Below are 27,949 nucleotides of genomic sequence, written 5' to 3'. Positions count from 1 at the left end.
AAGTCTATATAATTCACTTTTACAATTAATATATAAGTTGTCCATTCACTGATAGAAGGAATTGTTTATATTTAATAAGCTTTATTAATAAATGATTTGTAGCGGGTTATATTTGGGTATCAACCCACTAACAGTTGATACGTTCAGGAATCGAACCCGAACGGCGTCCGGCCACAAGCAAAACGATGTCGGTAAATTAAACGAAACAATACGAGAAATAGTTCTATATTACGACAACACGATACACTACAGATTATTAACAAATTAACGAGACACAAAACAAACGACTAACAAATATATGAAAATACAATAATGAGAGAAACGCGCGATCAGTACGAGGCTTTGTGGCGGACTGCCGGCGCAGCAGCCCGGCGTCACCTGCGATAACGCGGCCGCGCGTTGGCTCCTGATTGGCGCGCGCACGCATCACCATGGCCAATCAGGCGCATAACGCATTTCGTGTGACATGCTATACTCTCTAGTACGATTTTGGTCCCCATAATTTTCATACCCCGGGCCTATATATGTAAATCGATTCTTAAGGAGTAAACTCCAAAAAGGAAACCAAATCAAACCAGAAACCTTAATTTTGATGAGATTTGTCAGCTTCCCAGCCAACCTATACTGACTCCTCGTTTGCTAACTAATGAAATGGAAATTTTACAACCAGCCGAGAATGAATTCATTGAAAATGAAGACAATATCAACATGTCTGAAGAGTCAACATCGGAGCCAAATTCTAGCCTGCCATACCGTAGCTATCAAACTCATAAATCAGCACATAAGCTATTTAAAAAAAAGATCCTACAGAATTCCTTTGGTCACGCCTGTAATGTTTGTGATCGTTTATGGTTTTTAGAAGATCTTAAATGTGGATCAGCAGATGAAGAAATCTTACTTAAACGAATTACGGTAAAGTAGTCCCTTATAATTTACAATTATCTAATATCTTACCAACTCTAATTATATGATATTTTTCAGAATTTTACGGATGTCACTCAAGTCATGATGTGCAAAACTTGCAGAGCCAGTATCTTAAAAGGCAATATTCCCTTTTTAGCTACGTATAATGGTTTTAAATATCCACAAAGACCAGTGGATTTGCCGGAATTGGATATTATTGCTGAGAGACTTATTTCACCAAGGCTTCCGTTTATGCAAATACGTAGATTACGCCATTTCAATGGTCAATTTGCTATAACTGGCCAAATAATTAATGTGCCTGTCTCGGTTGATAATATGATAAAACTTTTACCAAGGCCGCTTGATGGAAATGAAGAAGACTATTGTATTAATGTTCATATTAAGAAGAAACTTATTCATAAAACAAGTTACCTTCACGGATTGGTTAAAGGTATTGTCATTAAAAAATGGTTGACGTATTTAATTGAAACACCTCTGTATAAGCACTTCCAAATTAAAGTGGATGATGCTTGGTTTACATCCAATGGTGAGAAAGTCATAATTGATTACACGGATACAGGAGGATCGAGTAGACAAGATGATGTGCAAGAGCTTCCATCCTCTGAAACAGCAAATCACACTCACTCTGTGGATTCTGACTCCATAGAAAAACGAATACACATCGATGATTTAAGTGAACATATTGTGATTGATGAAAGTCTGACTGCGCAACAGCAAACTCTCATGTGGAGTGAGGATAAATTTTTACAAATTGCTCCAGGTGAAAATAAAGTTCCAGAGAGTTTGTTATTTGACACATATGCAGAGGAATTATCATTTCCAGCCATTTACCTTGGGGAATTTCGTGTATTTCGAGAAGAAGCCAATGTAACGCCATTCATGATGGCAACAAGTGAATTACGTCGTTCAGACAGGAGAGGAGTACTTCCTAATAAGCTTCTTTACACGGCAATGAAAATAATGCGCTTAAGAGTTTGCAGTGCTCTGAAGATTGGATTCAAACACATCGGTAAGGATACCAATATAAGTAAAGAACGCCTATTATCTGATGATTACATAAATGCCTGTTTGGAAACAAATTTAGCTTTTATGAAGTCAATCCCTAATTCTGCAACTTATTGGTCTGCGCGAAAGCGAGATCTTTTTGCAATGATGCGCCAGTTGGGTAGGCCAACTATGTTTTTGACCATAAGCGCGAATGAAATTGGATGGCCAAACCTTCTAAGGATTTTACACAAATTGAAAAATCAGGGAGAAGAGTTAACCGATGAGCAAATTGAAGTGTTGAATTATTTTCAAAAGACAACTCTGATTAATGATGATGCCGTCACCTGCGCAATATATTTCAATAAATTGATTAATGTAATCATGCTTATATTGCAGTCAAAGAAGTTGAGTCCATTTGGTAAATATCGAGTGAGTCATTATTTCAAGCGGATTGAATTTCAACATAGAGGTAGCCCACACGCCCATATACTATTATGGTTAGATAATTCACCAAAAGATGCATTGGGGAACGACTACGAAGAAGCGATTGCATTAATTAATTCGCTTATTTCAGTGGATTCATCTGAAGCTTCCGGTCACATCAAACTTCAAACTCATAAACACACCTTCACGTGTTATAAAAACACTCGTACAAATAATCGGCAATGTCGTTTTGAAGCACCTTTTATGCCTATTCGCCAAACTACTATTCTCATCCCGCTAGACAAGGAGAATCCAGAGTTACAAAGACTTAAATCGCGGTATAAAAATATACGACAAAACTTAGAAAGTAATGACTACGAAAATATTGAACATTTTTATCAAGACAATTGCATAATATCAGATGATGACTACGTTAACATTTTACGAGCTGGGATAACTCGGCCTCGAGTATTTTTAAAACGGAGACCTTCAGAAAAATGGCATAATTGTTTTAATCCTTTTATTTTGAACGTGGTTGGGTCTAATATGGACTTCCAATTTATCACCGAAGAATATTCATGTGCTCAGTACGTTGTCGACTACATAAATAAGACTAACAGAGGAATCAGTAACTTACAACAAAAACTCGTCGAAATTATGAATGATAATCCTGACTTCGACATTATTGCTGCTACAAAGAAACTTAGCGTCAACGCGCTGAATACAATTGAAATGTCAAGCCAGGAAGCAGCGTGGTTTCTTTTGCGTGAACCCATGTCTAAAGCGTCAGTAGCTATTGAATATATTCCAACATACTGGCCACAACAGCGAGAAAGAATTCGAAAAACATTAAAAGAATTAGCGCAACTTGAAGATGATGATACAAATGTATGGAAGGAAAATTGGTTCGACAAGTACGAGAAAAGACCTGCTATAATTAATGATATCACTCTAGCTCAGTTTGTTTCGCGATATACTGTCAATGCTGCCGGAAATGTTAAAGAACGAAAAGTCCCACAAGTTATAAGATTCCGAAATTATGATATGGGGAAAGAGTTAACAGAATACAAGAGGGAAATGGTTACGCTACATATGCCTTTCAGAATTGAAGAAACTGATGTTTTGAGTGATATGAAGTTTTTGCGCATCTATGATGAAAATGAAGATCTCATAATGGAGAGACGAAAAGAATTTGAATCTAATTTAGATATCGCAAAAACAATGGAAATTTGTGCACAATTATGTCGGGAAGAGACGGAGCTCAACGATGTGCAGGCAAATAACGATGACCAGAACAGGGCTAATGTCCAAGAAATTCTAGATCCATACCAACAGTTTCTTCAAGATCCAAACTCGGTTATTAACGATGATTTAGTATCAGCTTCAATGAATAAACTCGGAGCGATATGGAAAAAAAAAGACAACCTCATGGAGACTCCAGAGTTTCTTGAGCTCATGAGAAGAACTAACGAGAAGCAATTCGAGCTGGCTCAACACATAATATGGTTATTGACTTCAAAAAACCCAATGCCGTTACAACTATTTTTGACTGGTCCTGCTGGATGTGGGAAAACTTTTCTCATCAAACTGATTATGGAAATTTGTAATAGATTCACAGATACAGATGGCTACTGCAATGCTTATCTTGTATGTGCATCCACTGGAAAAGCTGCGGTTGCTATTGGAGGTACAACTGTTCACACCGCTTTCAAAATTACTCTATCCAGTTTTCAAATACCTTTATCTAACGAAGTCAAGGGCTTGTACAGATGTTTATTCAAGTATGTAAAGATGATACTTATTGATGAAGTCAGTATGATAGGAGCAGAAATGTTAGAACGTATAGATTTGAGGTTGAAAGAAATAACCGGAAATTATGATACCTCTTTCGGTGGATTACATATTATTTTTATTGGTGATTTGAGACAATTGCCTCCAGTTAGAGCCACACCAATTTGGAAACAAAAAATAGTAGTTTATTAAACCAACAAAATACGCTTTTATAGAAAATCTAACTAAAAAATAGAAAGTAAATTTTAATAGATTTGAATTAAAAAAAAATTCAACGGATTGATGGTCAGCAGTTATGGAGAGGAATTAGTTTTTACGAGTTGACAGAAGTTATGCGCCAAGAAAATGCTCAATTTTCTTCATTATTGACAAAAATTGGTAATGGAAATCAATTAGATGAAGACCAGTTGCAACTAATTGAATCAAGATTTTGTTCAGAAGGGGAAGCGGAGCAACGTTGTCCTGGAGGAATTCGATTATTTAATGACAACCATTCAGTTGATGCGTACAACTTGAAAGTGTTGAGTTCATCTGATGAAATATCAAATTCAGTTGCTGATGATGAATTTTTGGGGTGTGAAAATGATCGCGAAAAGCAAAGAGTTGCTAGAGAAAAGTTGTACAAACTTAGTACAATTGACACGGGAGGATTACCTTATGAAATTATTTTTGCTCCAGATAAACCCTACATGATAACGACCAATATTGATGTTGCTGACGGATTAGCCAATGGAGCGGTAGGCAAATTGATCCATGTTGAATTAGGTGTTGATGATAGAATTTTAAGAGTTTGGCTTCATTTTCCTAACGGCGTCGGTGTTAAAGCTCGAGCAAAAACAGCTGGATATGCGAATTCAAAAGGAATTGATAATACAGCGGTTCCTATCAATCGTAGAACTGCAACAATTCCTCTCAACCGGAACAAATCAATTCATGTCAAAAGAAATCATTTTCCGTTAAAACCAGCTTGCTCCTTAACCATTCATAAATCTCAAGGTGGAACTTTTGATGAAATAGTTTACAAGTACAGCAAAGCTCACTCACAGTCTTTAGTTTACGTAGCTTTATCTAGGGTTACGAGTCAACAAGGACTTTACATTGTATCTAGTGAAGATCAACGTTTTCACCATGGCAGACGTGAAAATCAAGCGATGCTTTTGTTACGAAACGAGTTTACTCGGCTTTCTACTGTCCATCTTAATACAATCGATCGAGTTATACTCGAAAAGATTAATGAAGGGAATATCATTGTTTTTTCTCTAAACTGCCAAAGTCTCCGGGCACATGCATGTGATCTTCGTGGCAACATAATACGAAAATCACATGTTTTAATGTTATCAGAAACTTGGCTTTCTAACAACGAACAGGTTGAAGTTGGAAATTTTAATCTCATCACACAATATAGGCGACCAAACATAAAGCGTGGAGGAGGGGTCTGCATTTATCACAATACTGACGATTCACAGCGGGAGTGTGCGGTCAATAGTGATACTCAATTGAGAAGAGGTCCCCAGCACACAAGTCTAACTAAATCTGCTGTAGGAGATATATGCGCCGCAAGATACACTACATCCAGCGGTAGAGAAATTATTATGGTGACTGTTTATATTTCGGTCAATACGAATGTTACTGATATAATAGATTTTCTCCACGAAGCATTGCTAGTATACACAGAAGGGGGTTCGAAACTATTAAGAAAACGCTATCATGAACTTCCGCTTATACTTGGTGGAGATTTTAATATTGACTTTAATAAAGAAGATGGTTTCCGGTTGATACAATTCCTTAAAGACGAATTAAACTTAGATTTAATTTCTGGAAGAACACTGGGAACAACTAGATATGATACCACTATTGATGCGATGTTTTCGCGATTTATTACACATATATCGTCCGACGTCCATGTATCGTATTTTAGTTACCACAAACCGATCGTCTCAGTATTCAATGATGTTGATATTGTTCCTGGAATAAATACACCGCAAGGTGATGTAAATAGTGAATAAAATCAATCTTGCTCAACATTCTATTATATTAAATTATTATTGTTTATATTTTTTCATGGCTTTCTTATGTATGTCAAAAAATTTATTGTATAATTAATAGAATAAAAATCTACCGTGCATAATCTAAGTATCATCAAAAATGCATTAATTTATACCCGTATTCCCTTATCTATTTATTTATTTTATAATCGTTCTTGAGGAGTAAACTCCAGTCGTGCGTCGGAGCGGACACACACACTTTTTTTTTTTTTAAAGTATTTTGTGTATTATTCGTTAACTTGGGACCTTGTCTTCACTATATAGTCATATTCACTAGTTTATTTGTCACTTGTACGATTTTTTATCACTAAATTCACTTTAAATTATATTTTTAAATAACTTTTTTACGGTCTATGTTGTTACCGCGTCTCAGTACCGCCTACCCTCCCTGGAGAAAATAATAAGACAAAATAAAAAATAACCAATCAATGAAAGTGAATAATGTACTTAGTTAAAAGAACTGACGCTAAGTAACCATTGTTATTAATTACTAGCTGTACCCGTCCGCTTCGCTGGGCATGTAAAATTTACATTATTAATTCTCACCCCCACAAAGATTACACATGGTATATAGTGTGTGTAATGTGTTCTTTATTGATTTAATGTCTCTTTTATGCATTATTTAAAAAAAATATTAGCATTGTGCACCTTTTCTCTATATTCTCTATAAGTGTGGAAAATTTCATACTCCTCCGTAACTCTGTAACTCCAATTTTCGTAAAAAGGGATACAAAGTTTTTGCTTCATATATAGATAATGAGTTGACATTGAATACAAGAGAAAACAAGTATTCACATGAAGAGAGCTTGATGAAACATTTGAGTGAAGCGTGCCGGTTCGCGTCGGCCGATAGATGTCGTGTTCCCGGGCTTCTCTGCGTGGCCAATAGATGTCACCACCAGTCAAACTCCTCAATCAATGGCGTAAATTATTTTTGTCATATTTTAATTTTTCAACGGTCGAGTGTGACACGAAAATGAATGTTGCTTAATACGTGCTCCGACACGACTCCTACTTATATTATTTTATGAAAATATTGTTGATCGCCAAACACACATCCCTGAGAGATAAGAGGGTAGTAGCAATAATCGACAGATACCCGTTACTTCTGATCAATAGTTGGATACAGTAATCTGGGTGTGATACTCTCTCTATGAAAGCCGGTGTAGTAGTATTAAAATAGGTGTAATGCACGTTATGCACAATAATAAAAAGGTCACTTTAATGCAATTATTGTTATTATTATCCGACTTAAAAAAAAGTAAGAACTTCTCAATTCGATGGTTTATTTATCCACAGATTCGGTAGAATCTGGCGCCAAGTTCCGTTCAAAAATCCCGTTGTAAACGGAGCGCCAGACTACCGACTGTGTTTACTGTGAGCAGAACAGTTTTTTGAGGTTGCGAAATTTTATTTAATTCTACGGTACTTCTGGTTCCTAAATTGTATATTATATCAATCACTCACAACTTTATTTTACTGATATTAACTAGTTATATCAATTACAACAATTAATCTACTTGAAATTATTAATTTTATCACCACAAACTATGGCTCGCTCAAAAATTTCGATCCTGACTTTTTTCGATGTAAAAAGTGACATGCCACAGACTATAAATATTCGAGAATGGTAATCTACGGCCGCCAGGTTCGCTGGAATTATTCCTATTTGTAATGGATTTTATGACCTGGTAACTGAGACCTTTAAGTCATGTCTTATTTTAATTTATATTCATATTTTTATGAAAAATGATATTATGGAGTGAAATGAAATGTGATATTATGGAGTGAAATGAAATGAAGATGATTAATTTGAGACATTAATCAAAAGGGATGAAATGAAATGAGATGAGATGATATGGAATGAAATATAATCTCAGTAAAATGGTGGTGGTCATTTACTAAGATCTCAGTGGACTTTTTGGAGGAAACCGAGAAGTTACGTACAGCGGCTTTGTTTCATTTTCCCACGTTTGTGCACTTTCACAGATATTAAACAGTTAATAAACCACTATTATTACACATTTAAACCCGAATAAAACACTAAATAGACAAATTAAAACAAATCACACAACTTCACACCTCGCGTTCCCGCCAAAAAGTCATTATTCCTACATAAACTGTAGCTTCAAGGGGATAGTTTGCAGTTCTTATTGAACGGTTTATACATTAAATAACGTTAATGTTGTTACTGTTAGTATTTTAGTTTAAGTACTGCCGAAGCAAGTACTGTTGTTACTGTTGGAGAAACAATTTTGTTTTGTAATGTAATACCGAAATACTTTACGAGATGGCGTTACAAAAAATCCCTTCCCAAAACTATAAAACCGTTGTGATTGTCTACGAATAATAAATAATATAATAACTAATATTTATTCGTAGGTGATTGTTTAAGATGCTATGAATATTTCGGTTTTGATTTCATCAAAATAACTTGAACTTTACTACTGAATTCCGATGAAAATTCTAATTAAGGCTGAGTTAAGTTCAGCTTTTTATTTAAGCCTCTTACTGTAGTTTTTAAATTACATTTATGCGGATTGATGTTTCAAGGCTTTCAGATTTTAATTTTAAATTCTGAAATAATTAAGAACAGCGTCATCTACCCTTCACATTTGAAACAAAATTTAATTCGGTTTAAAGGACAAACCCGAAATCCATACAAACTTGGGCCTGGCGTTACAGTGCTAGAATTTGGGCATAAGTTACAATACCTAAGAAGGTTTCATGAGCCCAATTTTCAGGTCTCCCAGCAATGGCCAAATTGGTAAAATCAGACAATGTTTACATTTTAGGTTATGTTTATTGTTCGAGATATTTTAATAAAAACGATATTTTTGAGGCTGTTTCCTACTAAAGATGAGTAATTTTTTACGAAATCTGTTGCAGCAACAGGTTGCATTAAAATAAAAATGGAACCTGTTACGAGAAATCGAGCGTTAATTGTTTACGAAAACGAACGAAAGCCAAAAATTAAAAACAACGTAATGCGAAACGCGCTGCGCACGAAATGATTTTTTAAGGGATTTTATGACCTGGTAACTAAGACCTTTAGGTCAGTCTTATTTTAATTTTAATGAAACTTTTTTATATGAAAAACTATATTTATATGATAACTTTTTTATATAAAATATAAATCATTACGTGCTCCCATATTATCTCATCACATTTCATTTCATTTTATTTCATGCCTTTTTTATTTTTATTTTTTATTGCTTAGATACCCATCGACGACCTCACAGCCCACCTGATGTTAAGTGGTTACTGGAGCTCATAGACATCTACGACGTAAATGCGCCACCCACCTTGAGATATAAGTTCTAAGGTCTCAGTATAGTTACAACGGCTGCCCCGCCCTTCAAACCGAAACGAATTACTGCTTTACGGCAAAAATAGGCGGGCGGGAGGCGCGGACTCACAAGAGATCCTACCACCAGTAAAATTATTAATGTAACTACACCATAGAAAAACTCAAAGTACCAAATCGACTTTTTCATGTTATATTTAAGATTGCCAGTTGAAAATATTTTGAATTGCCGCAGTTGCCGACATGATTTCGTATCATAACTAAATGGCACAGTTATTTATTTCTTATAATGATTTTTGTTAGTAGATTTTGGTGCTTTACGTTACGTTATTCAATGAGATTAAGTTTATAGTCTGGCCAGCGAATCATGGCACAACTAAATAGCGGCAATCCAAAATATCTTCAGTTGGCAACATTAAAGATAACTTAACACGATTTGATACATTTGTCTTTTTCTATGGCATAGTCACATTAATATAAAAATGCAAAACTACATTTTCATGCTATATTTGATGTTGTCAGTTGTAGATATTTTGAATTGCCGCCATTGTAAGTAGTTGTGTCACGATTCGATGGCCATACTCTATTTACATTGATTAAAATACCTATAAAAACAGTCATTTATCCTAAAGCAAAAGAGTATTAATTATTTTTTACACTCGATTTCCACTAAATCGATCCTATTTTATGGATGCTCTAATTCTAATCCGCACGTTTGTGGAACTAGTTACGTATATTGAAAGAAGTGTTGCAGATGTTTACAAAGATTGTTTAAAACAAAAAAATGAATTCAACTTATTTTCTACACTTGGCCATTGTCAATGAAGCTAAGATTTCAATAGGTTAATCAAGCAAAATAGACAAATTTTTTGGTACATATCCCATTCGTGTAACGCTTAGGCCCAAAATGGGGTTTCTCCTTTGTAAAAGTTAATGTTGATTATTATTACACTGTAACGCAGCGTTCCGTTTCGCGGGGCAACAGCAGCCAAAGGGAATGTGACTCAGGTCCGTGCCCGACGACCCATCCCGCGCTACCCGCGCCCGCGCATCTGTTGCATCATTCGCACCCCCAATTATGGCAATTAGTGCGCGCCAGTGGGTGGAATCTCCCATATATATTTTTTTTATATGGGATGAGATCCGAAGTTGTGACACAACACAGTGTTACCGAGCTAATTGGTTTAACAGAGTCATAGTAATTTTTATCAATACGTGAACATTGAATTTGAAAACAAACCGTACGTTCTCTTTACTTATTTTTATTAATAATATAGTTTTCTTTGCATTTCTGTAATGCTACTACTACTCCTGCGTCTTAACGCGTTAATTAGTGCGCTAAATTGGCATTACGCACCTAGCTATAGAAAAATGTAAATTTCCTTATGGCAACACTAAACAAAATGCCGGTTAAGCTTCGTTGTTTTTGTTTGTTTTGTCGTTTATTCATTTGGTTTTGATAAATAACACATTGAGTTATTTAAAAAACTAAATGGCATTTTAATTTTTTAATATCGCTTATAAGTTCACGTTGATATTTTTCGAGAAAAGACTTTGTTCACAAAATGATTTTGTAACATGTTTTTTTTGTTCGTGTTAATTTTAATATTTGCTGTTAAGAAATTTACTCCTCCTGTTTGGTCTTGTTTTCGTTTGTAAATTGTAAGTTATTGTTGTTGAGAAACTGACTCCTGTGTTGTTTAAATTTTTTGCGCCTTTTGCAAACTTTTTAACATGCCTGATACTCATCGTACTTGTGAAGTTTGTGGTATCAAAGAAAGACATCTTACTGAAAAACGGTTTTTCGCAAGGTTTCCTCTGGATGTCAATAGGTGAGTAAGTGAACTCCTTATTTGAATTTCTTTAGTAGATGGGTTGAAAGGGGTATGGAAGTATCGTCATTTTTAGAATCTTGAAACTTATTATTTAGGCTGTTGATTAGATATAAATAAATATGACAAAGTTTGTATGGGAATTCGTAATTTTTTAATCTAGAACCTTGAAACTTTTTGATGATGATTGATTTTTTTACTTCTAGTCAGATATATGTAAATAATAATGTAATTTTAAGTTTTTAAATCTTCACCCTCGAGGGGGTAAAATAACAATAAGAAATAGGGGATAAAAGAATGCAAGGTATTGTGGGCACAGCTATTAAAAAATACTTCAATAAATAATAGATACTTAAATTTGAAAAATGTATATATTTTAGTTTATAACAAGACCTATTTTAATTTAGTAGTAAAACTAACGCTCATTTTGAATTTTAGATGTAAACAATGGGTAAAGATGGTTGGCAAAGAAGATCTGGCTTATCTTCAAGTACATATGCTACATGATTTAAAACATGTTTGTGAAGCACATTTCTCAAGATGAGACTTTACAAAATCAAAGAAGCGCTTAAAAAAACGAGCTGTACCCAAACTGAACTTGACACTGCCACCATTGAGAGATGAAATTCTTCTTCAATTTTTGCAACTCAACTCGCAAGGTAATTGGGTACATATTTTCCATTTTGTACATTTTTTACAGGATTGAAATTTTTTTTGTGTATTAAAATTTATATTATGTAAAAATTTGTGTTAGCTCAGTACCTAAAATGCTCACTTCTCGCACATATGTCTACTGCATGGACCAAAGATAGTTTCTAAGTCCATTTATATCTAGACCACACTTTGAAATTCAACATGCTCTTGAGTGTAGAATAATTCAAAGTAAATTAAAAAATGTATGTTTTTATATCAGCAGATGTCACCCCACAAGGCCAGTTTGAGGTTCAGGCCGTTCCTAGTGCTTTGATGCCAGCATCCTCAAGTCAGCCTAGCGGTCTAGAGAAAAGTAAGAATCAGGATTGTTTAAATTTATATCAGCAAGAAAAGAAATACTAAATTTTAATCTTAATAGACATGTGTAATAATTTAAAATAATTAATTTAATTTTTCAGCTGATGTCACCCCACAAGGCCAGTTTGAGGTTCAGGCTGTTCCTTGTACTTCAATGCCAACATCCTCAAGTCAGTCTAGCAGTCTAGAGAAAAGTAAGAATCGATTTCATGAAAGCAATTCTAAATTTTAGTTGTAACGAAGATCTGTAAAAATAGTTCAAAATTCCTACTAATATTATAAATGCGAAAGTAACTTGTCTGTCTATTACACTTTCACGTCTAAGCCACTGAACCCATTTTGATGAAATTTGGCACAGACAATTTGTAGACAGAGAAAGGACACAAAATACTATTATCAAGTGATAGTTCAGGGACATGCGATATAACCGAATCCCATGCGGGAGAAGCCACACCCGAAAGTCTAGTTTAAATAAATGAATATAATTTTTTCAGCGTATGGTTCTGGTTGTGTTTATTTAACAACTAGCGACCCGCCCTCGCTTCGCTTAGGAAACTGTCATTAATTATTGATTTCTCCACTATTTAATGGATGTTATTATACATATAAACTTTCCTCTTCAATCACTCTATTTATTAAAAAAAACCGCATCAAAATCCGTTGCGTAGTTTTAAAGATTTAAGCATACATAGGGACAGACAGATAGATATAGGGACAGAGAAAGCGACTTTGTTTTAACTATGTAGTGATACAACATGTTTAGTTATTGTTTTAGCTATTTTTTTTAATATTGTTTATTTGTATTGTACTGTTGGTTTCCCTTATAAATAAATAAAATATAATAAGATTATAATACATACTAATTCTATTGTACTTCATATATTTTTACAGACGTCACCAAAGGAAGCCAGCGGAAAGAAAGTGAAAGTCAAATAAGAAAAAGAAAATTAGAAGATGTTGGTGAGTTTTGTATTATTAACTCCATCTACTTATAGCACCACTTTTAACGATTGGTCAATAAGTATCAATGTAATTTTTTGGTTTTAGATGTTACACCACGGAAAAGGAGGCTCTTAAGTGAATTGAGAAAAACAAAGTGCACATTGGCATCATTAAAAAAGAGCGCGAAACTAATAGACAATTTATCGTCAGAGTTTCTAAAAGAAATTGTCACGTCTGCGTTGATAAATCAAAAGCGTAAGTCACAAGGCAAACGCTGGACTATTAAAAATAAAATATCAGCATTAGCCATCTTCAAGCGTTCACCAAAATCTTACCGATATCTGCGATATCTCGCACCATTTCCGAGTATCAAAACATTGCAAAAATTAATGAAAAAAATACCTGTTGAGCCAGGTTTAAATACAGCTGTACTTGACCACCTGAAAAAACTAGCTCCCATTAAAAAAATAAGAGCAAAATTATGTTCGCTAGTCTTTGATGAAATAGCGTTAAAAGAAAGGTTAACTTATAGCAAAGCCACAGATAAAGTGGAAGGGTTTATCGATTATGGATATGAGAGGAAAGATGAGCTAGCAAATCATGCCTTAGTCTTCATGTTACAAGGTATTGGGAGAAAAATTAAACAACCGCTGGCATTCTATTTCATAAGAGGCACAGTATCTTCAGAAAAATTAGCAGTTTTAATAAAAGATTTAATTAAAGAAATTACTAACTCGGGATTTCAAGTTTTATCAACAATATGTGATCAAGCGCCCACCAATATGGGAGCGTTAAGTCTGTTAAAGGAGTGGAACAGTGGTGGACATAATTATTTTGAATTTGAAAATAAAAAAAATTATATAATTTATGATATTCCACATTTATTAAAATCACTGAGAAATAACTTTTTAAAACAAGGATTTCTGAAAATGGGAGAATTGAAAGGTCAATGGAGCCATTTAGTTGAGGTAGAGGAACGAAATAGAAATTTTTTATATCTTAGCAAACTCAAATCAACTCATGTACAACCAAAGTACAGAGCTAAAATGAAAGTTAAGTATGCCGCACAAATATTTAGCCAAACAGTGGCTGCTGTTCTTAAATTATTAGCTACGAATGTGGAAAATGTACACCGATCAGATGAAATATTACAGACTGCTTTGTTAATTGAAAAATTCAATAAACTTTTTGATTATACAAATGGGCCATCAGGACATGCTGACGTAAAAAAAGGTATACGGGAAAACGTATCTGCTAAAACTGACCATTTAGCTGTTTGGACAGAATTTAGAAAGCAACTGTCTACTTTAACATTTTTCAACCATAATGGCGTGGAAGCAAAAAATGTAAAGTGTGTTCAAGGCTACATTATATCATTAAAATCGCTGCGTGATATTTGGCTGGAAGTTCAGGATTTAGGATGGATATAAGTATTTGAATCTACGGCAGTTAAACCAGGATGCATTAGAAAATTTATTTGGGTTAATAAGACAGCATGGTCAAACAAACAAGCATCCGACGTGTTCTACATTTATAGCTGCTATGAAAACCTCTATAATATCAGGACTTACCACCCCTCACAGCAAAAACTCCAATTGTGAAGAAGACAAAAAGGAACTCATGACGGATTTTCATGATTTAGTTTTTGGGTTTAAAGACGAAGATGATCAAGGTCAAGATATTAATGAGTCTCCTAGTCATGTTTCCACAGAAAATGAAAATGAGGAAGACAACCCGGTTCTCAGTATACCTGAAGAAGAAGAATATAAAGAAATAGTATGTGACCTAGCAAAAATTTCAAATCAACCAGTGGTCTATATAAGTGGATATCTAGCTTCTGTTATTCTAAAAAAAAATGATTGCCAGGTCTGTAGAGAAACTTTGACGGTTGCAGATCCAGAGGAAAATAAGATTTATGATTTAATTAAATTAAGGGAGTGGTGGCAAGATAAGAAATGTTTGACATATCCATCATTGCAGTTGTGTCAAACTGTACACACTGCGGTTACAAATTTTGAACAGTTTTGTATCCCTAACCTACATAATAACAATATTTGCCAGTGGACAATTACTATATTTTATTCAAATTGTAATACAGAGTGGCTATGCATTAATCATCGTCAACAAATGTCAGACTTATTGTTTACAAAATTGGCTCTAATGCTGATTCGGCGACAGTGCCAGATAATTAATTTAAAGCAAGTTTCAAAGGAAGAGGATTTGGCAGACGCGAACAAAAGGGGTCAACAATATGGTGTTTCAAGATAATTACATAATTAATTTTTATTTGTTTTTTGTAGAAAGAAGTTAACTTCGGGTTTGAGTTCAAAAAAGTATACATTTAGAGATTTAGAACTTTATTTTTTTACTATTATAAAATAGAAGTTTTTAAAAATTTACTCTTCAAATGGAAATAGAAACGAATTGTTTTTTATTTAGCACAAAGATTTTCAAAACCTAGTTCGTTATAACATTATAAAACAAAGTTGAAAACCTCTACATGTATACTTATTGTACCTTGCATAAAATTAAGTAAATATTGGTTTGTATTGTAAAATAAAAATTAAACATTTCCGATACAAACTTAAAATTTTTTGTAAGCGTTAAAATTCTACTTACAAATTTCATTAAAATTATACTAAGTAATAAAACATTGTTTTATTTCTTTTAAAATAATCAAGTTTTTATTTCAATATGCAATCCTTGCCTGCATTCGATATCGACAAAAATATCGATAATATTCGCATCATTATTTATTGGACATCGATATTAATGCCCATCACTATTTTTGACAGTAGTAAGATTTTTGTAGCCTGTGGTTGTTTTGATGTTGTCACCAGATCGGATCTGATCCCATACATTTTCATTTTGTAACGTTTACTATGAAGTGCGGACTCTTATAACGTAGTGATTATATACTCTTTGGTGCGCGCCAGACTTTGAAGCGAAATACACGCGTCCCCGGTCGATACCGGAACTGACAACCCGAGTCTCATGCCAGTCGGGCACCTAACATTAAACTGGCAGCCCAAGCGCGGGCCCTTTAACTAGTATTTCGGAGTGAATCTACGTAATTACGACACGTACTCGTCGTCAGTCACGGCGTCAATCCGATTTTCAAGACGTTGAAGAAGAAATTGGTTCAACCGCGGGACCGACGCCAACATTTACCGCAAACAACATGGCGTCATTACAAGAAAGTCAAATGGCAGCATTCGAACGCCTACTCGACCGAGTTTTTGAGCATAAAACTCAACTCGAATCATCAGCAACACCGACGTCGGAGCCGACATCGCCGCCTTCCTCGACGCCCGCTCACCATTCTGGGAACTTCGCGTCATGCACGGCGCGGTTCAGCGGAGCGCCCGGCGACTCACTCGACGGTTTCCTTCACGCGGTCGAATCATACAAAGATTGTGCTGACGTAGGACACGCCATCGCGTTACGAGGACTCCCGATGTTACTAACCGGAAATGCAGCCGTGTGGTGGCAAGGCGTTAAAGCTAGCATCACTTCCTGGGACGACGCTTTATCATCGTTACGAAGCGCTTTCGGTGATTGCAGACCGCCCCATCGAGTCTACTTAGAGCTCTTCAAAATGTCGCAAGGACAAAGAGAGAAGACGGAGATCTTCGTTGCCAGAGCACGAGCCCTACTAGCTCGACTCCCACCTGGTGACCTTAGTGAGAAAGTTCAAATTGATATGCTTTACGGCCTTCTACACCGTCGTGTTCGTAAAAGATTAAGAAGAGACGAAGTAACTTCATACGACACGTTATTAAAGAAAACGCGCCATATCGAGGACTCCATCTACGAGACCAGTCCGCCTGAATTTATTCATCATCCTCAGCGAGCGACGCCACGTTCATCGGGTAGTACCGCAGGCGAAGTTCCCGCCGGTGCTTCGACTTCGGCGCGGATGACGCCGCGGAAAATATTCAACTCGGGCGCCGCTGGCGGCCCGCCACGCGACGACAGCGCTGCGCCGAGCACCGTTCGAGTCCCCGCGCCTCGCTACACGAACACTGATAATGTATCATCTACGTCGATTGTTAAAAGACTGTTCTGTGTTTATTGCAAAAAGTACGGACATATTCGTGATGAGTGTTTAAAATTAGCGTCAAAATTCGACAACGAAAATACGCAAGCTGTATCCTCGCGTTACGGGTGTGGTACCAAAGGTGTTACTCGGTCTCAGTGTACAAAGTGTAACGCAAGTTATTACGCCGTCGACGCTGCACGGACCCGATCAGTCACATCCGATTTACCTATTGGTAAAGTAAATACACAGCTGTCAAGTTCAGTGAACTCTATTCATCGCGACAGCTCGTTGCATACAGCTTGCACTTCAAACACCGTAAAGTCGTCCATTTATATTAATAATCGTAAACAATGTTTTGTTGATAATGAAAATAATTATTATCCTACCGATTTTAAGGCGATTCTTCCTCCGCGCTTTTTCGGTTCTGATAACAAGGTTAGACTTCAAAATTATTCTAGACTTAATCATAATATAAACAATAATATTAGTTCTAGGAATAGGCCCCTGATGCGTTACTCGAGTGGTACCGAACCAAAACATAGTTATTCCGAGGTACCAAGTGGCCGCGATAGGGTGACCATGATGAACGAAAATAGGGTGACCATGGAAAACGTCGGACATTTTTCGACAATTAATTCTAATGTGAAAAGTGTTGCCCAGAGTAACTCTACTGAGCACCAGGTTAGGTTAAGACCAATTTTAAGTGTTCAAATGTTAGGTATACGAGGTAATGCTTTGTTGGATACGGGAGCTAAGAGTAGCGTTGCTTTATGAATTGCTGTTAAAGCATAACCATCCGTGTGAGGAAACCAGGCGTCGGGTGAGGCTTGCAGACGGTTCCGCGCGCACCCGCCGAGTTTTGCTCACTACTCTTGAAGTAAGGGTAAGTCCCGAAAGGTCAGTAACCCTTGAATTTACTGTTTTTCCAGATGCTCAAAATAATGAAACTTTGCTTGGCATGGATTTTTTGGTGGCAGCAGGTATTGTGCTTGACTTTGCTTCATCCACTTGGCATTTTTCAGGAAAACGGGTTACCTATCCAATTGAATATGAGTGCCCTAAGCCATGCATGTTTGCTTCTACTGCTGACTTCCTGCGTGATGATAAGGGTTCTATGCTTGGCTCCGATGAACGGCAGCAGCTATCACATTTATTGCAGGAGAATGGAGACATCTTTAGGGTGGGGGGAGCCCCAACCCTTTACGCCGAGCACCACATTGATACCGGTGATCATCCGCCTATATCGGTACCGCCGTATAGGCTCACTCCTGTGCTTCAACAGCGAGGAGAGGTTCTCGCAATCGATTTGTTCGGGCCACTGCCAGAAGGAGAGCAGGGGAGCGATGGGTACTCCTGGTAGAGGATGTAGCTACAAGATGGGTAGAACTCTACGCACTTGTTGATGCCACCGCCGTGGCTTGCTCCCGAGTCCTACTGGAAGAGTATTTCCTTCGTTATGGCTTGCTTATGCGTCTAGGGGTGTAACACGTAAGTTCATGCCACGACGGGATGGCCCGTATCGCGTAGTAAAGATAGTTAGTCCTACAACGTACTTCATAGCAGACTTGTCAAACAATGTCATCGGCAAGTATCACACCGCGGATTTAACCCACTCTCCGTCAAATTCAAGTACGGATCCAATTATGCCAAAGAGGCAGAGAGGAAGGCCGCGTCTTCAGACTAACAGTCCCAAGTTGGACTCGGGACGCGTTCCCAACTTGGAGGGGGAGTATGTAACGCAGCGTTCCGTTTCGCGGGGCAACAGCAGCCAAAGAGAATGTGACTCAGGTCCGTGCCGCGACGACCCACCCCGCGCTACCCGCGCCCGCGCATCTGTTGCATCATTCGCACCCCCAATTAGTGCGCGCCAGACTTTGAAGCGGAATACACGCGTCCCCGGTCGATACCGGAACTGACAACCCGAGAGTCTCATGCCAGTCGGGCACCTAACATTAAAACACTAATTAATTGAGCGTTTCATTAGCTTTTAAGCTGAGTGACTATTTATAATTTATTTTTATTAAGTAATAAATGAGCAAAAAATAATACTTAACAAAAAGATATGAAATCCGAACAAAAACAGTTTCACTGTAAAAAATTGCGCCAAGTCCACGTTTATAAAACTCATCTCAATAACATTTGCACTTTACAAAAAAAGAAGACTTCAATAGCTTTCATTCTCTACAAAAATATGTGAAATACAAAAAAATACCAAGAAACCGTCATAAAGATGAAAAAATTAAAAAAAAATTGTTGAAAATTTAAAAATAAAAAAATAAAAATTTTATCGTGCTTGGCGCGCGTCATTGAGTACCCCAAAATTTTTCGGAAGAATTTCAACCCGAGAAAAAAACCATTTTGCTTTAATATACAGTGAAAGCTGAAAAAGTTACCCAGGTTGTCTTTTTCGCTCTTGTTAGCGTTTTATGAGAAATTGAGACAGAACTACGGTAATTTTCAACAGCTCTCACTATATACCTATGGGCTATTATATGCCAAATCGACCACTTTTGCGTCCGACCCCTTTAGATTCAGCTGAAACTTTAATATTCTTTTCTACCCTTTGAAAAACATCTTTGAGAATTTTTTCAAATGTTTTGAAGCCAACGTATACATACGTATCGACTCGTAAGTAGTTTGTATTTGTATAAGCGAACACGAGAGGGTGTTTAGTTCAAATCATAAAAGATGAGTGGGAAATGAAAAAAATTCAAATAACATACGTATGAGATGTCGATTTTACTTAACTTTTGTAAAACTTATTATGAAATAATAATTCATTAATTACATTTATGCATTTCATAGGTTGACCTACTTATAAATTTCTAAACATTGAAAGGATGTTCATTTATCCTGAAAATTTTGGGGTACTCAATGACGCGCGCCAAGCACGATAAAATTTTTATTTTTTTATTTTCAAATTTTCAACAATTTTTTTTTAATTTTTTCATCTTTATGACGGTTTCTTGGTATTTTTTTGTATTTCACATATTTTTGTAGAGAATGAAAGCTATTGAAGTCTTCTTTTTTTGTAAAGTGCAAATGTTATTGAGATGAGTTTTATAAACGTGGACTTGGCGCAATTTTTTACAGTGAAACTGTTTTTGTTCGGATATCGATTACCTCAGTACTTTTTCTAGGTGAACCGATTTTTATGATTCTGCTTTGAAAGGTGGTGATGGTCTCATGAGGTCGTATTTCAATTTTATCAAGATGTGATCAGGATTTTTTGAGTGATCCTAGCAATACTTAGTTAACTGACTTCGACTACATGTATGATATTCTTATTTTGTTAAATGTTGATGATATAAAATGGTAAAAAAACATCGAAAGATTGAACATCGCAGTACTTTGGAGGCGGTCTAATTCTAATTTAGTGATGTTCTGATGAAGATCTTCGATGATGATACAAGGGAACTCTTCAGTAAATAAGAGAAAATTCCAAATTCGTTTTTGATAACATTAATTCGTATAGGGCAGCGGTCGGCCACCTTGTCAACCAAAACTTATAGTAGACAATAGAAAACACACAATTTAAATGTATACAAAGGGCTTTTTTTCTCATATAGGTATTTTTATAGCCTTGTGGTTCAAAAATGTTTACTCGTTACAAGGCGAGGTAATAATTAATATTCCGCGCCAGAATTGAGCATTTCACGGAAAAGCTACGTTAGCCGAGCCGAGGAGTCAAAGGCACAGTCCGTCAGCTTTCTTAGCGGCCAATGCCAACACTGGCAATATCTGCGAAAATGAGTAAGCGCTAATACTCATGTCCTTTCATTACTATACTGTACTCTCTTTAACCCCCATGCCCCCATATATCTCAAAGAACGTTTCGAGTTCCTACGTGATACGCATAATTTTTCCCTGAGATCATCGGATAGCCTGAGACTGAAAATGCCGGCGCATTCATCATCATTCTTTGATCATTCATTCACCGTCCAGGCGGTTCGATTGTGGAATGCTCTGCCGGATGCAGTGAGAAGTGCTCAAACTTTAAACTGTTTTAAAAGAATGGTGAAGGAACACTACTTATCTTCTTAGTGCTGTTTGTTTGCATCATCATTTATTATTTCCATACTGTTGATGTATTATGTGTATGTAAGTATATTAGTATGTATTGTATGTAAGTATGTATATTGGTATATAATAATAAGTATATATTTCATATTATATGTAAACGGTATATATTTTGTTTATTGTATGTATATATTTTCTATAATGTATTATCTATAGTACACCGCAACATACCTGCTATATTTTTTTTATATTTTCCAGAATTTCTATAAATTATACGGTTGTCTGGAAGAGATCGCTTTTAGCGATAAGGCCGCCTATTGTACAAATTTATCTGTTTTTTGATTGTTTTTTTGAATGTAAATTGTGTTTTGGTGTGCAATAAAGTGTATTCTCTCTCTCTCTCTCTAAGCGCTCTACAAAAGAAGCAATCAGCGATAAATTTTTTTAAGGGATTTTATGTCCAGGTAATTAAGACCTTTAAATCATGTCTTGTATTTTAATTTATATTCATATTTTTATGAAAAATGATATTATGGAGTGAAATGAAATGAAGATGATTAATTTGAGACATTAATCAACTGGGATGAATTTTATTTCAGTCCATATTATCATTTTTCACAAAAAAAGAATATACATTATAAGACATAACTTAAAAGTCTTAGTTACCTGGTCATAAAATCACTTTAAAAAAAAAGCGACTGTCGCGACATTTTGGATTTTTTTTAAACTTAAGATTTACAAACTACCGCGATTGATTGATTCTTTCCGCGACATTTAGGCTGTTGTACTTTTCTAAAACATGGTAGGGAAAGGAAGTGTAAAATGCTCAAAATGCGGCATTACATCAAAAGAATATTTTCCTTAACCTTCCATAGGTTTCCTCTTCCGTCCAAGCATCGGTCTCTGAGGTAAGTAGATCAAACATTAATATTTGGATTAATTTTAGATAAACGTCCTCCTGATTTTACAAGTTCTCACTTTTTGCACAATTCCGACTTGAATTATGCAAAAAGTGTACTTACTTAATATTATTTTGAAGATTGCTTAGAACTTTGTTTTTTAATTTAAAGTAGAACAGCTTCATACTTTATACCTGTGTACAATGAAAGCATTATTTTTTTAGGGCTAAATTTTGTTTTCTGATGGTGATTGGACATCCAATGAATTGTTAGAAAAGTTGAACGCACAGCATAGGATGCTATGTGGCAATCATTTTGATGATTCTTCATTTACCAGCAGCAACAGGAAAAGACTTCCATCTGAAGCTCAAAGTATACTTTCCCAATTAAGAGACGAACAGTGTAGTCCATCTAAAGCAAGTCATGACATCCAAGTGAGTATTTACATAGTTTACTTTATAATCATAAAAATATTACTCAAAAAATTATAAAACAGTTACGGGCATTAAACTTCTTATCTCGTGATAATATTCCATAACAAATCAAAAAAATATTGATTTGTATCCTTTTCATATTGAAGAAAGTCTTCTCCCAAGTAAAACATATTCACTTATCCTATATAGAATAGGTAGATATGTTAGGATACACTTGGGGGATGTAGATAATTAATTTATTCTGATGTAGTTATATCACATTGGTTATCTTGACATAGTACTTGAATTTCAAATTGTGAAAAAGAAATAAACATCACTTTTAAGAAAATATTTTTTTCCAAAATAATAATAATAACATGTAAACCTACATAGAATACATAGATCGAAAGTATTAAAGTTACCAAAAAATTTACTTTAAAGGAATTAATTTTCTAAATGTTTTATTTAAATTTGAAATTTGTGATTTAATTATTTTTGTATATTTTCCAGGAACCATCAATAAGCAAAGGTATTTTGAAGGACTTGGATGTGAAAAAGTTCACTGAACTTACACCTAAAAAGCAAAAGCTGCATAAGAGATGCAGAAAAACCTATCTGAAATAATGAGGCTCTGAAGAAAGTTTAAAGGTGTTAAAAAATCCAAAAGATCTATATTAAGTGTACTAACATCAAATGAACCTACTAATGAATTATTAAAAAGCAAATTAAGTAGTTCATTTTATTTACTATTACAATGCCAACTGAACAACGTTCCAAGAAAATTAGCTGGATGGAGATGGACACTGGATGATAAAGTGTTAGCCTTAAGCATTTATAAGAAATGAGTCGACTATTATCAAAGCCGGCAATGTGACTTTTGGACAATTATTGGTAAATCAGAAAAACTAATTATTGACTTTGTATTCCATTGGCAGTCACAAAACTCTTCTGAACGACATCTTAGATAAATAACAGGTTAAGTATTAACCTTTATTTAATGCAGGTTTTGAACCGTATTCTTTGAAGGAGACGATTATATTCAAATCAATCTGTATTGACATATCAATAACATTTTTTTGTCCAAATGCACAGATTGCCTCCCTTGATAATAGACGACTCAAATCAAACTGTTGTTATAGATTATTAGTAGGTTATTTTGTTGATCCAATTCATATTTTATGTGAAAGTAACAAAGAGCTAGGAGATATGCCTCCTCAGTGTTCTGGTGAAATGCAAGCATGTGCTTATCTTTGCGGATTTATTGTAAAAAAGATGGCACTCAATTGTACTCTTTGTAAAAGTATTATGCTAGCAGACCAGAACACTTAGGTATGTCATTTGTTTACATTGTTCAAAGAATATGACGATGTTAAATGTAGTTTAAATTACATTCAGTACAGTTTTTGTAAAATGGTTGAAAAGGCTGCAAATTTGGTAAACAATTATCTAAAAGATCACAGTCACACAGAAAAAATTAAAATGAATTTATATACTTTATTAACTGAAAATTTGGACAAAGATTGACTAAAGGTATGTGAAGAACATTACGCAGTCAATATTGAAACAATTATAAAAAGTACAATTGCTATATGTTTAAAAAGATTTTGTAAAATAAAAAATGATGAATTTATGGAAGAAGCGTCCAAAAATCATGGAAGAGAAAAATAAATATATTGAAAAACGTTTAATATTAAGTGATGATGTATGTAAAGTGTAAATCGATTAAATATTCAACCATTTCATTAAATTATAAAAAATGCATTAATTTTATTGCAATTAACTTATATTGCAACTTAACTATTAATTGCAGTCCTAGTGGTAAAACAATTGCAGTTATCTCAGATTGATGTCAGATTATTTACAAAACATTTATGCTCAACACATTTGTAAATTTAAAACAATACTTTATTGTCAGATAATACCTTTTCTAATTCTACAAGAAACTAAAATTAGTATGTTTCGAGTTTAGGAGTCATTAATCATCAATAAATGATAGATTTTCATGTTTATAAGTCATATAACACCCGTGTTCAGTTACTATGTAACTTCATCTAATTAGTTACTTTTCAATGACGTCCCTTTCAAGGATATTTTATATTAAAAGTTTCTCTACGTTTAAATATACTGAATTATTATAAAATAAGTAAAAAAGTCATCAAGTATGTAATTTATATATATTTATTGTTAATAAATAACGACACCATAATTTTACCACACTAAATCTTTTATATGAAACAGTCAATTACACTGTGGTAAGCCTTTTACAAATAACGTAGATTTTCTCATTAATTTATTACAGTAAAAAACTTAATTCTAATTTTAAATCTAAAATCTAATCTAAATGTAAACTTTATATCCTTTAAAATTATTCTGCCGCCACGCGCAGTGCTGTATATAATATAAATACTTTAATTGTTAATAAGAATATACATTAAGACTTTTTGTTTTTAATTATGGTAGCTTAATAAAATTGTTACCCATGTACAATCCTTGTTTTATTTCTCTACATGAAATTATTCCTTAATTAAATTCTCTACTTGCATACCATTTTAAATTCTCGCGCCATACGTTAGTACCGATGGCATTAACTGGAGCGTTGGTGTAGGCATTTTTTTACTATGAAGCTGTTCTTCTTCGCTAGAAGTAATAGTGTTCTGTGGTCAAAGGGATGCAGGCTGCCGACCACTGCACTAGTGTAAGGTGCCACTGTGCTGTAAAATCCAACAAAGGCTTGTAGAAATGAAGATCGTTTATTTTTGTTAAAAATTTATATTTGGTATTTAGAATAATTAATAATTAGTAATTTTATTTATTCAGTTTCAAGGATTATTCTTGATGCTAAGTTTAATTCGGTACTCTGTCATACATGAATTTAGAAACAGCGATTTAATATATGACGGCGGCTTGCTCGTCGCTTGAACTCAAATAGCATCATAATAAATTAATCAGCTCATTTGTTAAATCTTATACACGTTGAGTATTAGTAAATAATGAACTAATTGTGTCGTCGAGAGAAAGAAGAGCGAGAGAGAGAACAATAGTCTTCATCTCTTCTCCATCCCCACTCTTAGCTCCTGGTATAAAAAGAGTGGCGCCCCTAATCTACGACAAAGTACTCATAAGAGCTGTGTTGTGACGACGTCTGTGACAATACGAATATTTTTATTTTTAAGTGTGCCGGTGTGGTAAAAATGGTATCAAATATTGTGAATTACCTTTGTTAGTAGTTTAAAGTTACCTAATAGTTATAGTTTTTACAACATTATACGCTTTTGTTTTCTAAGTGAGTGATCACGTGTACAACTACACACAAAACCGGAAACACCTGCGCGTAAAAGAGCTCAGGATATGCTATATTTAGGAATAGGTACGTATACTTAGTATTTCTGCAGAATAGGTATACTTAGTATGGCTAGAATTCAATTGGTAGTGATCGTATATTTTTTAATTCCTTTGGTGAATTGTGTGTTTTATGGAGCTATTTAATATTATAAAATTTAAGTAGTAATTGGAAGCTATAATATAAATGGTATTGGTAGTAGTGAACATTCAACAACTAGAATTTTTATCGTTGTAAAGCTTTTTTTCATTGCCTTTGTAGGCAGACGAGCTTATGGCCCACCTAATGGTAAGTAGTCACCTTCATTCATGGACATCGGAATGTAAAGGACACAGCCTACTGCCGGAAAGATATAGCAGGTATATACATACTTAGACCTTGAACACAAAAAACATTAAAAAAAAATCCACCGGGAATCGCACCGGGGCTTCATAGTTTAGTAGTCGAGGTCACTTTGTAGTTTCTACTCTACTCACAAAGCAATCACTAGTCACTGAAATACTTAATATCTAGATTAAGTACAGAGTTGTTCTATTGGAGATAATTAAATGAAAATGTTTTGGAATGTATACCATGTAATGAAATGTATTTGTTAAAAGTTGATACTTTTTTTTTTATATTACTACTTGGGTGGACGATCTCACAGCCCACCTTGTGTTAAGTAGTTACTGGAGCCCATAGACATCCACAACGTAAATGCACCACCCACATTGAGACATAAGTTCTAAGGTCTCAAGTATAGTTACAACGGCTGCCTCACCCCTCAAACCGAAACGCATTACTACTTCACGGCAGAAATAGGCAAGGTGGTGGTACCCACCCGTGCGGACTCACAAGAGGTCCTACCACCACTATTTTATTTATTTATTTATTGCTTAGATGAGTGGACGAGCTCACAGCCCACCTGGTGTTAAGTGGTTACTGGAGCCCATAGACATTCACAACGTAAATGCGCCACCCACCTTGAGATACAAGTTCTAAGGTCTCAAGTATAGTTACAACGGCTGCCCCACCCTTCAAACCGAAACGCATTACTGCTTCACGGCAGAAATAGGCAGGGTGGTGGTACCCACCCGTGCGGACTCACAAGAGATCCTACCACCAGTAAGAATTTAATTTCATTATAGCTATTAACTATGACAACCATTTGTCCTGACTGAATGGTCGACTTTTTCATCAACGCCTCAAGAGCCCCAATTCTTAGGATAACGCACTTGAAAATTTTGCAAGGATATAGTACATTTTATGTGCCTGCTATTCGTTACAAGTAATATACCTAAACATCTGTTTATTTATAGACGATAAAGATTTCCGGAAATTGTAAAGAGCAAATATTACTATCAAGAATAGGTAGTATCTATGACCTGTACTAGTTCCTTTATATCTTTCGTAAAACGGATGTTACTTCAATATCTCGAATATTGACCAAATATGTGAATAGCATTAGTAATTACTTTGAAATTCGAAAATGTAGGCAAATAATTTTAATTTTTTATGTAGTGTAATTTGGGATACGATTTGAATAACAAAAAACAAAATAGTATTAATTACAAATTTAAAGTTCATTTATTGATAGTTCATAATGATACCAATTTTTGAAAAACTACCATCCAGCAAGTAAAATTTAAAATATTGGTATTTGTTCATTTAAAAACTTCATGTTGCAAGGTTATTGTTACTTTCTTTTTTATCATTATTATTATGTTTTATTTCTGCCAGACCAGCTCCATTGTACCATACCGTTATTCTCATTTTGTCACCAAATTTACATAGCTTTGCAATTGATTACAAAAACAACTTAATCTGACTCGGCGACTTTCCTTCTCTTTCTTTTGTGAAAGTTTTAATTTTATCAATATAGTGCACAATAACAAATGTTGAAATGCAACACGCATTTAGATGTAGAGTAGAAATTAGCTAAGATTTCCCTTATTCCGATGTGATTGTGAATTCGACCGATGATTTAACGTGAT

At 34.9% G+C, this 27,949-nt stretch overlaps 2 protein-coding genes and 1 long non-coding RNA gene across 13 annotated transcripts in view; 2 read left to right on the top strand and 1 right to left on the bottom strand.

The window, feature by feature from the left end:
- Positions 1-27,949, top strand: part of LOC110385005 (uncharacterized) — a 52,312-nt gene that overhangs the window by 2,881 nt on the left and 21,482 nt on the right. Inside the window, exon 1 of one of the 6 annotated variants that reach the window (XM_062672260.1) lies at positions 25,863-26,003. The exons of the other annotated variants lie outside the window; for them this stretch is intronic. The gene's annotated coding sequence lies outside the window, so the exon portion shown is untranslated. Of the gene's footprint in view, positions 1-25,862; positions 26,004-27,949 lie in introns of those variants that run through there. 6 annotated transcript variants of the gene reach the window in all.
- Positions 18-25,123, top strand: LOC119629905 (uncharacterized). Of its 6 annotated transcripts, none has more exons than XM_062672333.1 (9): positions 18-912; positions 982-11,309; positions 11,748-11,968; positions 12,226-12,315; positions 12,422-12,514; positions 13,212-13,280; positions 13,368-22,232; positions 22,448-22,657; positions 23,147-25,123. In XM_062672333.1, exons 1-2 carry the CDS (start codon positions 652-654, stop codon positions 4,315-4,317), a joined length of 3,597 nt encoding a protein of 1,198 aa, XP_062528317.1. In that variant the 5' UTR covers positions 18-651; the 3' UTR covers positions 4,318-11,309; positions 11,748-11,968; positions 12,226-12,315; positions 12,422-12,514; positions 13,212-13,280; positions 13,368-22,232; positions 22,448-22,657; positions 23,147-25,123. The 6 variants fall into 6 exon arrangements, with proteins under 6 accessions (XP_062528317.1, XP_037873370.2, XP_062528321.1 ...); XM_038017442.2 differs by having other exon boundaries at positions 12,223-12,315; XM_062672337.1 differs by having other exon boundaries at positions 982-11,313; positions 12,223-12,315.
- On the bottom strand, positions 24,794-25,979 carry LOC110385006 (uncharacterized). Its single transcript, XR_002430354.3, has 2 exons — positions 25,852-25,979; positions 24,794-25,347 (listed from the first exon to the last, which is right to left on the bottom strand). It is a non-coding gene; the product is annotated as an uncharacterized LOC110385006 (long non-coding RNA).

This window comes from Bombyx mori, chromosome 2 (genome assembly GCF_030269925.1).
Source record: "Bombyx mori chromosome 2, ASM3026992v2".
Taxonomy (NCBI): domain Eukaryota; kingdom Metazoa; phylum Arthropoda; class Insecta; order Lepidoptera; family Bombycidae; genus Bombyx; species Bombyx mori.
Note: the sequence above shows the minus strand (reverse complement) of the source record. Positions and strands in the feature narration are given on the sequence as shown.

What these genes read in the sequence shown, in the direction of transcription:
- LOC119629905 (XM_062672333.1), top strand. Translation starts at nt 652, where the DNA reads ATGGAAATTTTACAACCAGCCGAGAATGAATTCATTGAAAATGAAGAC. An exon ending in TCTTACTTAAACGAATTACG is followed by an intron (nt 913 to 981) that starts GTAAAGTAGTCC and finishes GATATTTTTCAG; the next exon opens with AATTTTACGGATGTCACTCA.